The 15,982-nt window shown below is 46.5% G+C and overlaps 1 protein-coding gene across 1 annotated transcript in view; it reads right to left on the bottom strand.

Annotated features, from left to right (window-relative positions):
* Positions 1-12,371, bottom strand: part of LOC134509198 (microtubule-associated tumor suppressor candidate 2-like) — a 30,965-nt gene extending 18,594 nt beyond the window's left edge. Inside the window, exons 1-3 of the mRNA XM_063321677.1 lie at positions 12,297-12,371; positions 9,543-9,609; positions 4,240-4,454 (exon numbers count right to left, since the gene is read on the bottom strand). Of these exons, the coding sequence (XP_063177747.1) occupies positions 4,240-4,454; positions 9,543-9,609; positions 12,297-12,371 (357 nt within the window). The remainder of the gene's footprint in view (positions 1-4,239; positions 4,455-9,542; positions 9,610-12,296) is intronic.
* Positions 12,372-15,982: the final 3,611 nt, after the last annotated feature.

Here is a 15,982-nt window from a genome sequence, read left to right as displayed (position 1 = left end):
TCATACCTGACCCGAAGGAGAAAAGGGAGGCAAAAGGGCTGGGGAAACTATTAACAAATTCTGAGAGACAGTGTCCAATGTACGGACAGGACAACAAAACCACATAAACACCCCAAAATAGCCGTCTGAACAGTGATGTTATCATATCATAAACAGATATCGCACAGGACAGCAGAATGATAATCCTCATCCCTCTTCCAGACATGGTAAACAGCATCGCAGGGAGTACATAAGCCATATAGGAATTTATGTAACACAGCCATGAGAACAAACCAAGCAACATGATGACCAGTGACTATTTACCTAATAAAATAAATGCATACAAGAAGAAAAAAAAACCCAAAACCGTTTTTTCCACGTTCTAGTTGGATTCTGTCGTTATCTCAACCCTTCGTGCCCCACGTTGGGCGCCAAAAAGGACTGTCGTGGTTTAGCCTCAGATGGTAACAAAGAACCACGTGCCGCTCGCACGTGCCTTCCTAATAGAGGAAGGATCGTAAGAAAAGGCAAGACTCTTGGGTTGGGACAAAGGCAGTTTAACAGAACAGCAAAGGGAACAGGCAAACAACAACAACAACAACACGGGTAGGGGAATATACAAACGCGATTACGGAACCGCCGCTCCCCACCGCTCGCCGACCGGCCGGCCCCGGGACGCCCCAGCCCGCTTTTAAGCAGCAACTTCCTGCCCCCTCCCCCGGCAGCTCAGGGTGGGCGTGGCTCACATGGCATGGAATACCAGGGAAAATTAACCCTATCCCCACCGGAACCAGGACAGTGCCTCTGGTCTAATGCTGGTTGGGACCAGTCCCAGCTCAGCAGCGTTGGAGCTGAATGAGTCCAGTCCCTTGAGTAGGCTTGCTTGTTTTGGCATGGTCTGAGCCAGGAACTCCTCCTCCTCCTCTGAGAAGGGGAAGGAAGAACCAGAGGATTACAAACCCTTTGGGTCGGCAGCCGTTAGGGATCCTTATTCCTCATGCACCTTGGTTCCTAGGCTAAAAAAGTTCTCCTTCTCCTTGGCCAAGAAACATTCCCGGTGAGCAGCTTCCCAGTCCAGCCTGTCAGCCTCCTCCGATCCAAGAGCACTTGACACAGGATGGGTGTACGCCAGAGTAGGAATTGAAAGGGAAAACCTGCTAAAACTCATCATGAGATGCTAACGGAACCATGGATTGAAAAGATGGGCTTAAACTCTGAGATACTAGGCTCACAGCAGCACTTTCAAAGCAGTAGAGAAAAATGTTTGTCTTAACTTCAGTAATTCAAGGAACAAAGAGCCCTGGAGCAAACCAAAGGGCTGGAGGAGACAGAACTATTTGCCCAACAGAAGGAAAGATGTGTTTCCATTGTTTCTGTGTGGTGATTAATAGAATGGCAATAGATAAGAACAGGAGAAAATTAAGTATACTTCTAGTCAAGTCCTATGGTGACCTATATCACCCTTTCTTGCACTGATCAACTTGAGGGAAAAAAACCCACCATCTGTTCTTGTGGTCTCGGAAGTTTGCAGAAACACTTCAAAGAGCAGCAGAGAGAAACTATCTCAGCAAAAAATTAACTCGCAGAACAAATTCCTTCATAAATGCTTATGCCTGGTGATCCAGGAGAGGCAAGGCTTGCAGCTAGAGCTAATATCTTCTACTAGGCAAACTGGCACACTGACACAGTGAAAGGAAAAAGAAGCCAAGGCTTTTGGGAATACCACCCATCCTTCATATCAGAAAGCAAAGCAGAAAATTTGAGGGGCATTGCAAGAAAACCGTCTTGCATAAACTGAAATCAGAACCAAATCTTCATCTGTAAGAATTTACAGAGAAAGATTTTGAAAAATCTGGTTTAGAACACAAAAACCTATTTGACAGCACCTTCTAATGCATCTTTGAAAATCAATGCCCTAACAGAAAAAGGTAGTTTGTCCAGGACAAAACAACCCAGTCAGATAAAGCCTTTGTGTTGCATGTTATAAGCCTGCAAATCAGGAACAACTAGCAGGCACAGCAACTGAAATAGGTAAAATCCAGCAAGAGTTCTTCAGCAAACCCCCCACTGAAGAATCAAACCAAATTGCATGGCTGTCCCCAGGGCAGCAGGAACTCTGGGGCACAGGCTGGGATGCCGTGTGTCTGACCTGGCTGTCTGACCCACGTGCCAGCGAGGACCACGCTTGTGCCCGGCCCCGGCGTACCGTTGCTGTTACACAATAAATCTAACACCGGGCAGCTGTGGCATGAGTGACATAAAACTGTCACCGTCTCAGTCTGTATTTGCATTCCCATCCCAGGAGTGTTTTACAGTGCATCAAGCACAGGCAGCAAATGGTGTCATCTCCCGTTTTACAAACAGTTGACCTTAAAGACAGTGGGCTGCCGCCTCTGCTGCGCTGTGTCGGTGCTCTCCTCTCCCATGAGCTCCCCGCAGGCCAGCCCCCCTCCCTGGCTCCTGGAGGCGCTTCAGCTACGGCCACACAGTGCTGCACCAGCCTTTACCTCTTAAATGGTGGAAATTAGCTCAGGCACAGGGTTCTGCTGATGGGGGTGGTTTGCTTCTGAAGCCCACAGCTAGCGCTGTCATCGTCCTTGGGAACCACGTGGGGCACGTCTGTGCTCTGCCCTGGGCACGAGCAGGGTGGAGCAGCAGCTCTGGAGCCTTGGCCACAGGCTCCTGCTTGGCCACAGGCTCCTGCTTCAGGCAGCAGCCCCAAAATGCGCACTAGAGATACCCTGAGATACAGAGCATGCAGACATAAAACCTTCTCCTCGACCTTTCGTTGCCAAAGGTTGTTGCTGCCAATTTACGTTGCCTGAGAGAGGGAAAAAGTCACCCTCTACCAACTCCAGCTGCCCTGGGCATTGGCAAAATCCCCAGGATGGAGAGAACGATGCTGGCAAACAGGGGGTCTGTTGGCTAGGCTCACGTTTCGCAGATCTCTGGCCCTTGTACTGCATCAGACACCTGGGTGGCATGCCCATGGCAGCCAGGGCTGTGGCATGTCAAAGTGCGAGGGCACAGACTGCAGAGTGCACCTGAGTGCAGCAGATACTCGTGTGAGAAAAGCCCTCACGAACTGTGGGCAATAGTAAGGGTTGCAGCTGGAAAAATCAGATCTGTATCCCATGCTCACTGAGTTCCAAATGAGAAAAGGCAAGGTAAAGGCATTATTGCCACAACCCAGAGCAGGATGTTCTGCCACCATGTGAGAGGTGCCCATAGGTGAGTTAGTGTTTGTTCACTCCAGCCATTAAAAATAAGACTAAAGTAGCTGCATGTGAGAGTATTCCTACCTGCAGAGAGTAGTATTCCTACCTACCTGCAGAAAGCAAAGCAGGGAGAAACACTTGGAATGTACAATCTAAGAGATTAGACTGAACGGTGGAGCAGAAATCAGGGAACACAGAGTGTATCACCGGTGTTTCGGCTACGTGTTGCATGGGCCCTATCACTTTGCTCTACCGCCCTTTAATTAGCATTGCAAATAACAACAGGCAGGACTATGCTGGCCTTACCTGTGTTAAGCAGATTCTTGTTCAACCCTTGGTTTCATATACATTGGCTACAATAGGTGGGTTGGGTAGTAGTATGCATGGGGAGCAGAGCTAGTCTTAATATTTGTGTTGTAAAACATCTGGAAGCATGTGAAGACAAGACATGGAAATGTAATGTGCTACTATGTAAAAATACCTATAGGAATAATAGGGAGGAAAAGCAATAAAGATAATCAGGAATATATTATTCCAGTCATCAGTTCGTTACCAACACCTTCATGAGGAGAGGCTGAGGGAGCTGGGCATGTTTAGCTTGGAGAAGAGGAGACTGAGGGGAGACCTCATTGCCCTCTACAACTCCCTGAAAGGAGGTTGGAGAGAGGTGGGTGTTGGCCTCTTCTCCCGGGTGAATAATGACAGGACCAGAGGAAATGGTGTGAAGTTGCGGCAGGGGAGGTTTAGATTAGATATTAGGAAGAATGACTTTACTGGAAGAGTGGTCAGGCACTGGAACAGCCTGCCCAGGGAGGTGGTTGAGTCACCATCCCTAGAGGTGTTTAAGAAACGTGTAGATGTGGCACTTCAGGGCATGTTCTAGTGGCAGAGATTGTAGGGGTTTTTTTGTGTGTGTATGGTTGGTCCTTTCCAGCCACGAAGACTCTATGATTCTATGATGGAGTGTTCAATATATTTCATTACCTACACCCACTCAGTATTGGCATGGTCTACTCTTCACAGGGAACAGGCAGAGACTGACCTGATCCTGATGCTGCAATTTGACTTGCTCCAGCTGGAGGCTGTGCTGCTCCTGCAGGCTCTCCCTCTTGGTGTCGTACTCCTTCTGCAGCTGCTGCTCCAGCGCCTGCAGCTCCTCCTGCTGCTGCCTGCCAAGCCGCTTCCACTCCTCCTCAAAGCGCCTCTCCAGCTCCTCCTTCTCGCTCTGTAGTTTCTTCCACCTCTCTGTGTTGAGGGCTGTGGAGACAAGACCGTACGGTCAGGCTCTGAGCTCCTCGGGAGCAAACAGTGGCGTTGATCTGTTTGTGCAGCACTGAGCGCAGTCGTTCTCGCCGACCCTGGGGCTCCCATGAATCTCAGCCATCAACAAGCTCTCGCTGTCCCTTCTCTCTCTGTCCCCATCTCTCACACACACATACACACAGGCACTTGTCTAAATAGAGGCACTGCCAGACTATGCAAAGGCCAATGCAAAACTGGGATCTGATTAAGTATAACAATAACAATAACAATAACAATAACAATAACAATAACAATAATAATAATAATAATAATAATAATAATAATAATAATAATAATAATTAAAAGCAGGGAACTCCGTGGACCTGCAGGGTGACGGGATGTCCGCTCCTGGCCAGCATAGTCTTGGATCCACAAATTGAGGCGTTGGGGCTTTTACTTTGCCTTGGATATAAGAAACAGCATGTGAGACAGTCGCTTGACACAAAGCCTTTCAACTGGGATATGAGATTTTCCTTATTTCCTTCTCTCAAGCCACAGTCTTGGCTAAGTCGCCACTTCCAATGATGTGCCAGGAAGGCAGAGGATGCCGGGGCTCTCAAGGTGCATCCTATGCATATGGTATGCAGGGGGTACGATTGGCCACTTGACTGGGAGAAGGAGATACATCTCATGCCTCCCGTTTTCCGGCTGTTAGAAGCTGCTCACACCATAAACCTGTTTTTTTCACCAACTCCATCAAGGACCTCTTGAATCCATGAATGCATACTTGCTTAAAATATTTTTATATATTGAAACCACTATCTTGTGTGCTTCACGGAGTCCAAGAGTGCAAACGAAAGGCTGGTACTGAAGGCAATCAGAAGTTGTGAAATTTTTACTCTTGTGAACTAACCCAGTGACCATGTCTCCAAATACACAACCATGTCTACAACTAGTTTCAGGAGGTGCAACTCCAACAGTTCTATTCAAGGATATCCAGTTTATTTCCCCATTTGGTTCCTGACCTATATTGTTCCCCAGGTCCCAGGACAGCAGTGTCACGAACACTGTGTCTTGGCCTTTTGCTTTGCTAAAGAACGGTTGCAATCAATCCAGATGGAAGACCTGTTGTAAATTGGACAAGGTCAGCCAGACTACATTTAGACAGCAAGTTTGCTCACTTGCAAAGATCTAACAGGTAAGAAATAACTAAAATCATCATGACCATAACGTTTAGAACAGCACTAGAGAAGAAGAGATGTGATTTTAATGGCACTGCTAGGCCTTTGTTCTGATTTAGACCCATAGCGGGTTTAGAAAAATGATCACGTTTTGGATGTAACATCTGTATTAGCCACTCATCCATCCTTTGCCTTTCAAAATGCACGTGCCATGCACAGACCGGTATGGCATTGTAAATCAGTGAGCTGGAAGCAGCTGTCTCCTTGGGTAGACAACTTCTCAACGTTTCAAAAACGTGTTTATCCTACGACCATATATTTGCTCAGTATCTGGCAAAGCCCCCGATGTTTTCCTGTCTCTTTCTACTATGGTATCAGACTATGCTCATTTGTTTTCAGGATAGCAACAATTTGTCAAAGTTACCTACAGCTGTGACCACAGCTCATGTTAGGTGCATCCGTGCACAGTAATTTGTGCACCCACGCTAGCCATCCCCTTCCACAGAGCTATTTTTCGCCCTGTTTAGATCTCTGCTTCCACACTCAGCGGACACCAATATCCGGACTTGCTCAGTACATCCAAACAAATATCATTACTGGGGTCCTGTTCTGATCCTGATGTCTTCTGGAGCACTAAGAGGGACTCTGTGTCCCTTTCAAGCTCTCCGCTGCTTACAGAAAGAGAGAAAGTGAGCCTGAACCAGCGAGCTTAGCACGGCAGCAGCGGCACACAGAAAGCTTTCCTACCTGCCTCATACCCAAAATGGAAGAGCACAATTTATATGGCCATTAGCTGAAAGGTCTTGTCTCCTGGCAGTTTGGTTTATCCCTCTAAACTCTCTCTCTTGCTTTTTGCTTCTTGATTTTCTTTGGCATGCAAAGCGATCCCGGAGCTGGAGGACAACGGATAACGCTCGCAGCTCTGCGTTCAGTAGAATTCAAATTTACTCAAGCTTTAAATTGGAGCCGTAATGAACACTCTCTCTCTCTAGCCACTCTAATGAGATTACCCAGCACACAGGGAGGGCTGGGCAATGAAATGACATGCTCTAACCAAAAGCAAGTCCATCTGAAACCACTTGCTTCAGCAGTGGTTTTATTTACCAAAAGAGATTTCCTTAAAAATACATTTCATTTTTCTGAACAGTGGATTGCATCTCCCAGTTTCATTGCTTTTTATAGCAGAATCCTGCAGTTTCTGTTGAAGCTAACAAAGACTGTGTGCTTTCAAAACCAAGCACATTCAGGCCCTAAATCACAATTCTGAATTAGAGCTGTTGCCTAAACAACTCAATGCTGAACACACGGCCTGTATCAACCCTGGCTAGTCCAGCCTTCTTGTACTGACTCATCCAGGCATTTGCAGCAGTGAGTCTGACACGGTGAGCTTACACATGAGAAATCAGGAATTTCTGACCACCACCCATGCGGTTTAACCAGACTGGTTATTTTTAAATTAATGAGAGACTACTTATCAAAGTGACCGAGACAAGTCAGAACTACAACCTGGTTGTAGTCAAAATAACCTGCTCTGCAGATTTTCCCTAAACTTCTTCATACAATAATTGCTGTTGTCAAATAAATGACGGTTTCATTCTTTATTTGCATAAAGCTTGGCACAATGTGTACAATATTGTTCAACATATGGATTCATCTGATAGCAAGACCAAAATAACCTTCCTATAATGCAGGTGGGCTTCATGGATCCAGCAGCACCCTGAGCCACAGCTTGCACTGCTTTCGAGACAGCAGAGAACTGCACTGACGAGAGCCACTCTCATGCACCTGCCATTTGCCGTTTCACCTTGCCCGTGGATTTAAAACACTGGCAGTTTCACAAAACTTAATTTTATAATTTTCTTCCAAAGGAAAACAGACTGTCCAGCAATTTTTGACTTACACTAAAAAACATACACATTCATCTTCCATATGTATGGACACATACCAGGATTTGTACTACTGATGAATTTTTTCACATCCTGCTGGAGTGCAATACCTGCCCATGTTCATCTTTTTGTCCATCCCTACTGGGAATCCTTCTGCCTGGGCATGTTGCATCTCGGGGTTGTACAGAGAGGATTACCTCCAACAAGCAGGACAGGTCACCAGCCACCCCTGTTCAGCATCTCGGTGTCTCCCAGAGTGATGGCTAGCTCAGGAAGAGGTGGCCTGTGATGGCTCCTCTCCAGTACACATGCCCACAGGACCACTGAGGAAAGGACTATTTCACACCATCTTTCCCCTCTCCGAGAAAGAAAGCACATACATATCCATGGCTAATCTCCCTTCTGAAGCAGTTACAGCTCAGCTGAGACCTCAGACTGCTCTGCCGGAGTATTTGGGTGTTCCTACCAAAACTGTCTCCACGTACTCCACCAGGACTCGGGTTTTGTGCAGAGGAGGTATCTATTGCTGCATGCACAGGAGCAGTGGCAAGGGCAGGCAGTGCAGTGATCTCCTGCACATGCTGCTCTGTGACCCCCGCATGGGCACTCAGTTACCTCCCTGGCAAAGTTCTCCCACAAAACCACCAGTGATTTCTATTCACTTCAGCTGTACAAACATGGGGTAAAGGAAGCAGAGCTCTTTATCTCCAGCACCGTACCTCTCTTTCCTTCCCATGTCACCGCCACTTGCAAAAGCACTCATGAAAATGAGCAAACCCAACTTCTCTCTCAGATTAGAAGTGGGTATTCAATGGAGAGCTTTGGGTGTGCCCTGGCTAAAGAATGCACTGGTGGCAACAACTTCTCTGTGAGAGCTGTGGAGATGCAGAGGATGGATGAAGGCAGGCATCAGGGAATAATTAGAAATGCTGCTTTCCTATTGCTGCAGTATGCTTTGGCCACGGGGACAATAAAGCTCGCTGTGAAATGATGATCAGACAGAAGAATTGAAGAGGAGCACAGCAGGGAGCACAAGCTGTTGGGCATGAAAAAAGGGCTGGGATCAGCTTCTCTGCACTGGGTTGTCATCGCCAAGGTGAAGAAGCATCACAGGGAGGATCTGCAGCTCTGCCCAGCTCACAGGGTCTGAGCCCCATTTTGCAAACCGTCCTGCCAGATGGCATAATCTGGGCTTACTGTGCGACCCAGCACCTGGGCTCCCACTTGCAGGGAAAGCTGAGAGGTCCCCCCTGTTCACAGCTCCAGTCACCAGTGGTTCCAACACCTTTTGGTACTCAGGGTGTCCCCTGCCCTGATGGTCCTCCCTCCAGGGGCCCTTCCTCTTCTCCATTTGCCCTGCGGTAGATGAACCCAATGTCACACCCATTCTGGGGAGGTTTAAGCCCAAAAGAACTCAGCCTGTTGACTGAAGCCAGCGCAAAAGCCCATCTTCTCTCTCAAGAATTGAAATGTCTTTATGCCCTCCCTGTCTCTCCTGTCTAGATCAGAAACCAGACAGGAAAAATGATGCACGCAGATACAGGGGGAATACACAGACAAAAGCACAAACATGCTGCTTTTGCCGCCTTTCAACCAGGAAGAGACCTGTCACTAACAAGAAAGTTCTGAGCTTGGTGTCCTTCAGTTTGTAGCTGAACTGCAAAACACGCAAACGTACATACAAGCGATGCATTCCCAGGCACCGTGCACCACAACAGACCCAAGTTCCCACTTCTCATCACGCTCTGCTTTCTCCTTGGCAGTGGTGGTACATAGTTTGAGAACGGAAGCTATGAGTTTGTGAAGAACCATTTGTCTGGTAAAGATGATGCACAACCAGCTCCAGTGTGTGTTGTGATGGACCCACCTCCACAACAAAGGGGTAAAACCATGGTTCCCTGCAAAGCCCCAAACCCCCTTGCCACTGGGCTTCAGAAGACACTTCACCGTATGTATGCAGGTTCCCCAGGACCAGGTCCCAGGGAATTACAGCTTTTGTGTAAAGTGAGAAAAAGGACTTTGCTTGTACTACTTACCAACTTCATCCCTGATCTTTGCAAGCTCGACTCCTGACTCCTTTATTTTCACAAGGGCATTTTCATTCTAAGGAAAAAGAGAGAGAAATATGTAGAGTCCCCAGGTTTATCCCAGATAAGCACTTTCACATGTTCATTGAGTAAAACAGATTAGATTGATTCCTCAGGTATTTTTTTTCCACTTTTTTTTTGGCGAGTGGCATGGATTATAATGAACTCATTCAGTTTTTAAACCAAGCTTAGGAGCCACAACTCACTGGCTACAAATACCTTGTATCTCTATGAATGCATATACACACACTCAGGTGCACAGGGCAGCACAGAATACTCTATTTACTCCTATGTATCTAAAAAGACATTTCTATTTTTCTATCATTTTGTGTTCGATCTGTGCACCATTTATGGCTGGACTGCATACGTACAAGATGGTTTTACTAATTCTGGTAAAACACTTTTATCTACTCATGCCTGCATTTAACCACCTCCAGACGTAGTGATAAGCTCACAGCGCCAAATTTGAAGAGCAGATTACTGTACTTACACCGTTCTAGGCATGGTGGGCATACCCATACAGACACCAATAACAGCCTGACGTTCATGCCTATTTCCACATTTATTTCTGATATTTTAGTTTCTGTAAAGGACAAGAGCTCCTTTCCTTGACCTGTCTCAACAGAAATCTGAATACTTAAGGAATCAAAGCAGATGAGCTGGCCAAAGGAAAATTAAAACATATTTATGTTAACAATGCTAAGGTGTTATTGCTAAAACGCAAGGACTTTGTCAGCATCTCACGAGTGCTGTGCAAACTGACAAAGAAAAACCTCAGGAAATTCTCCTGGAGTTTGGTTTAGTCCAATAAATCCCGGCATAACGGTTCAAACATAAGGGCACTTTAAATTGGAATGTATCCTGAATCACATTAGGAAGAAGACAAAGGAACATATCCTGCTGGGAAGATCACCAGTGATTAGGAAAAATAGATCAGGCTATTATAAATATGTCCTAGGTTAGAAAAGGCCACGAATATTTCAAGGACACTACAAAAAAAAGTATATTCAAGAGAAAAGGCAATGTAGTAGTAAATGGAATTAGAAAGAGTCCTAGAAAGTAAATCTTTTGGTAATAAGCAAGCAAGGCTAATAAAAATCTAGGGCACAGAAAGGATTAGTTCAGCAGCAGGATACAGAGCAGGTAGGAGAGCATATTAACTCTGTTTTACCAAAAGGAAAGTGGAAAAAAAGAAAGATTTCAGAGCTTAATGTTTCTGCTTATTTTTCCTGCATCTAGTTTTTAACTCTGTAAAGGGAAATAACACAACAGCTTTATTTTTTGTAATAGCAGGAAATCGGAATCTGCCAGCCCTTCCCTGTTGGTGAGAACAAGGTCCAGTATAGCACCTTTTCTGGTTGGTTCCTCTACCACTTGGAGGAGAAAGTTGTCATCTATGCATTCCAGGGACATCCTGGCTTGTTGGTGCCTTGCAGTGTTGTCCCTCCAGCAGATGTCAGGGTGGTTGAAATCCCCCACGAGGACCAGGGCCTGTGAACGTGAAGCCACTTCTCTCTGCCTATGGAGGGCCTCATCTGCTTGGCTTTGCTGGGCAGGTGGCCTGTAGCAGACCCCTACTGTGACATCACCTTCCCCTATCTTCCCTTCAATCTTAATCCATACACTCTCAACCAGCTCATCGTCCTTCCCCATGTGGAGCTCTACCAATTCTAGCTGGTCACTGATGTAGAGGGCAACACCTCCTCCCTTCCTACCCTGCCTGTCCTTCCTAAAGAGCTTGTATCCATCTACCCCTACATTCCAGTCACGGGAATCATCCCACCAAGTTTCAGTAATAGCCACTATGTCGCAGTGGCCCTTAATTTATCATGTTTATTGCCCAAGCTGCGTGCATTCACATAGAGGCACTTCAGCTGGGCTGGCCCTGTCACCCTCTTGCGGGAATCTCCCTTGATTCCCTTGGGGTGTCCCGGTGCGTCATCTCTGGCTTGCCTTAGGGCAACAAGTTGAGAGCCCTTACTAGGACTCCATCCCTCTGCCCCTGATGTGCTGCCCCACTGTTTGGCACAGGCAAGCATGACATTATTGACCCCTTCCCCCTTCCAATCTAGTTTAAAGCCCTATCAATGAGGCCTGCCCCAGAACTCCTGCCCCAGAATCCTTTTCCCCTTCTGGGATAAGTGCATCCCATTAGCTGCTCGCAGCTCTGGTGCCTCACATACCAAGCTGTGATCATAAAAGCCAAAGCCCTGTCTACAACACCAGTCCCGGAGCCATGAACTGACCTGTTGACTCCTCCTATATATTCCCTTGTCCATCGCTGATGTCCGAGGGATGGAGGAGAACACAACCTGAACTCCTGATCCCTTTACCAGTTGCCCTAAGGCCCTGAAATCTCTTTTAAATGATTGTGAGCCTCTCATTGCTACCTCATCACTTCCCACCTGAAAGACCAGAAGTAGGTAATAATCTGAATGGCTCACAAGGGTGGGGAGTTTACCTACGATGTCCTTTACCCGGGCACCAGGGAGGCAGCAGACCTCTCTCTGAAGCGGCTTCAGTCTGCATATTGGGCCCTCTGCTCCCCTCAGCAGGGAGTCACCTACAACAATGACCCTTCGATTTTTCTTTTCAGGGTCAGTTTTGATGGTTGGCCTGAGGTGAGTTGGCCTTGGAGGCTCTTCTGACCTTCGAGAGCCCTCTTCCTTGCTTGCAACCAGTTCCTTCTGCAGAGCCCCATACCTGTTCTGCAAGGGCACTGTAGGTGGTGCACTTCTTAAAGGAACCTGCTTGCTCCCTTTCTTTCTTTTGTTCCATCGGACAGAGACCTGTTCCCATTGACCCTGCTCATGCGGGTTACTACGGGACAGCTGGGGGGCTTGCTGGTGAAAGGATATGGAATCCTCTGGTCCACTAAGAGTTATGTCCCGTTCTGTTTTTGTAGAGAGCAGTTTGTGGAAATGGTCAGTTTCCCTCTCACTCTCTCTGATGTTCCTCAATCATAGAATCATAGAATCATAGGATCATAGGGTTGGAAAGGACCTCTGGAGATCATCTAGTCCAACCCCCCTGCCAGAGCAGGGTCACCTGGAGCAGGTTGCACAGGAACGTGTCCAGGCAGGTTCTGAATGTCTCCAGAGACGGTGACTCCACCACCTCTCTGGGCAGCCTGTTCCAGTGCTCTGCCACCCTCAAAGGAAAGAAGATCCTTCTCATGTTTAGGTGGAACTTCCTCTCTCAATCTACTCAATCTATTCAGCTCTTCTCGGAACTCCATCTCTTCATCTTGGAGCTGTGCCACCTGGCTGAGCAGGTCATCAACCTGCTCACACCGCACACAGCCATGGTCAGCATTGTTGTCCGCTGCCAGTGAAAGGCTGTGGCATTGCTCACAGCCTCTGGCCTGGATACCAGTATCCATCTGGGTGGGTGCTGGTTTGTCCTACCCTTAAGGACATTTGGTGGTGAGACCCTCTCCAGAACAGTGGAGAATCGCCATGGTATCAGCTTAAAAATGCTATCCCATAACTCAGGCGCCAGCATGGACACCACCCTACCAGAACAGTGGACCTCCTGGCTGCCTCCCACCACGCTGGGGCTGTGGTCTCCAGAGCAGCCTCTGGGGCTATCTTGAGCCACTGGTGTTGGCACAACTGAGGTGCCTTCACTGTCATGTCCCTACCCTACCAGTACTTCTTGCATTGTATTTTATTTTGGTTAGAGCTTTCTGACTGCTCTTTGGGACCTCACGGTTATGTTTCCTGGGAGGTCAGATGTGCAAGGGTTGCCCTCAGTGACCAGGCCTCAAACAGCCCCTCATTCTCTGGGGGTTCTTTTAGAAAGCAATAACACGAGTCCTTATCTTCCTCTTCTGCAAGACAGGCAAGGGGTAGTTTTGGCTAACCTTCGGATCATCCTCATGGTCTCCTGGATGCTCAGGGAACTTACAAACCCCTGATATTTTCTGTTCCTGTAACCTGCTTTGTCAGTGTAACATGACAGATTTGGTCTGCACGTGTTCTTGCAAACAGTGTAAACACAATGCTAATACCAAATGAAAAAGCCTGTCCTCGTTATCATCAATGTGGCTCTGGAGATAACCAGCACTTCAGTGTCAGTGCAGCCAGGAAATTGGGAATGCCAGTGCTTAGGAAACCAAACATGACAGTAGAGCAAAACTGGATCTGACGTGAGAATGGAAAGCTATCAGGTCCAATGCTGCAGTTCATATATGTCCAATGTCAAAACACCAAAGCAACTAGAAAACTCACAAGCATGCGAGGAAAAATCTGCCAAAACAAATGTGTAAGAAGCCAAATTAACGGGATATCCCATTGAATTAATCAATCTTCATTCACATTTATCTCAACAAAGTTTGAAAGGGAAGGCGGAGTAAGCAGGAACCTTTGTTGCCCTCCCGAGAGTTTTGTGTCGAACAGGGTCGGCGTATCAAAGGAGCTTTGTAGGCTCCCTTCACCGGGCACGGGTGTGAGTACAGCCACTGAGGGTGAGCACTAAGGGCCAAAGGCTCAATGTCCATACTAATGACACAGCTGTTTCCCGTGGGTGAAAAGGTCATAGGCGCTGTAAGGAGATTGTGAAAATATCTGGCATTTCAGTGTGACAGTTCAATGGCAAGGGAGAAAAAAATTGCTTTGATGTGATCTGGGATTAATTTTTCTTTTTTTTGGTCAAAATGTGAAACCAAAACAGTGGCTTTTGTACAAATTAAAATGTTGCATTCATTTTTCAGGTACTTTTAGTGAATGAGGGATTTCATTATTGCTTGGAAAACTGATGAGAAAGGTTTTCCATTGGCTGCATCCCAGGAAATGACTCTGATATTGAAGTAATTTTCATAAAATAAAACTACGCTCATGATGGAGATGAAGGAAGCCTTCTTCCTCATACCTGTACTCTACAACACAATGATTAAGTCTTCTGTCTGGAATATGTCCTGTCTCCTCAGACAGAAAGAAAAATAGAACAACACGTTTGTTCTATGCTTAAACTACTGCGCTGTTGAATAGAAGACACAGTAGCAACTCTTTTTCCTATCATCAGCTTTCTAAGGTACAGACCTCCCAGTATTTCTGCCACGAAAGGCTCGCTGATGGACTGCATTTCATCAAGCAAAAAAGACACTGAAAATTGCCCTGATGTATTCTCCATTCAAGTCAAAACTCCCTGAGGACAGACTGAGGTATGACTTATATTGGTGCAGTATCTGAGCAGCTCCAGAAAAACTGGCAGATAGCCAGGCAGGTAGGCAGAGAGGTGGGAAGGAAGGAGGAATTTTTCTTTCTCACATTTGATCAGAACTTCCTATGTTGTCCAATTAAATGGAACAGTGGCCAAAACTGAGCAGTGTAGTTCAGAAAAAGAAATCTGCAGGACTTCGAAATAACTGCATGTGAGGACCTGGAAAAATAACTTGGTAAAAGATGCCATGATGCAGGCCTGAGGATGGTCAAGACACTGGTGTTGTTCAAACAGATGAAGAAGGGAAGCAGTCATGAGGGCTTGGGCGAGAGGAAAGTCTCTGCTTTAGTTTCCTGGAGCTTCAGCTAAGAGCTAGGCATCCTCGAGGATACGCTGTCAGGGAGACAGGTCAAGATTTTACTTTAGACCAGGAATAATTGTGGGATGGGGAGTCAGAGTTAAGGTTTGCCTTAGTGTATCTCTCCTCTGAGAACTGCAGACTACCTGAGAGATACTAACTCATTAGAAATGCTAATTAATTAAACCTCCATGTACTTATTAACAATAGGTAAGCAATAGTAGATCCACTGCAAAAAATGGGTCAGATCAGGCAAGGAACATCAGAAAATTGCCCAGACCCACATAGGAAGTCAACTGCGGCTAGGGAGTAAACATGGGAGCTGGAATTACCTCCCTAAATCAAAATGTCTCTCCTCCCTGCCAACTTACATGCTTGCGTCTATTCTGAGGTCCAAATATATGCACTGTATCTCCACAAACACCTCCCAGTTCTCTACGATACCTTCTAAAAATATGCACTGCACACAGATGCTCTGTGGCTCTTGTCATTAAAACTGCTCCTTCAGAATAGCTTTTCTGTATCCAATGCTTTCACAATATTGAGGGGAAAAAAAAAGAAAAAGACTGGCCTGCAAATGGTGCTTAGTCACTGTTGTGCTTTTTTCAGTTCCCTGGGGCAAGGACTTATATTATAATTGGAAAGAGAAGCATATACATTGGGAAATCTCTTGTACCAATAAATATTTCAGTCGATACTTGCAGAAGCAATGACTGAATCCCACTGCAGGTGATGTTCAAAATGATCTACAGGCTTCCTTCAAAAAAGAGGTGTTCTAAACACTCCTGTTTCAATCATGCCAGTTATCAGGTAATCCTCCCTCATAATACTCTTTAGGTTAAAGTTTACAACCACCTAGATATCCCCC

This window comes from Chroicocephalus ridibundus, unplaced genomic scaffold, assembly GCF_963924245.1.
Source record: "Chroicocephalus ridibundus unplaced genomic scaffold, bChrRid1.1 SCAFFOLD_84, whole genome shotgun sequence".
NCBI lineage: Eukaryota > Metazoa > Chordata > Aves > Charadriiformes > Laridae > Chroicocephalus > Chroicocephalus ridibundus.
This window is presented reverse-complemented; position numbering and strand designations above follow the sequence as displayed.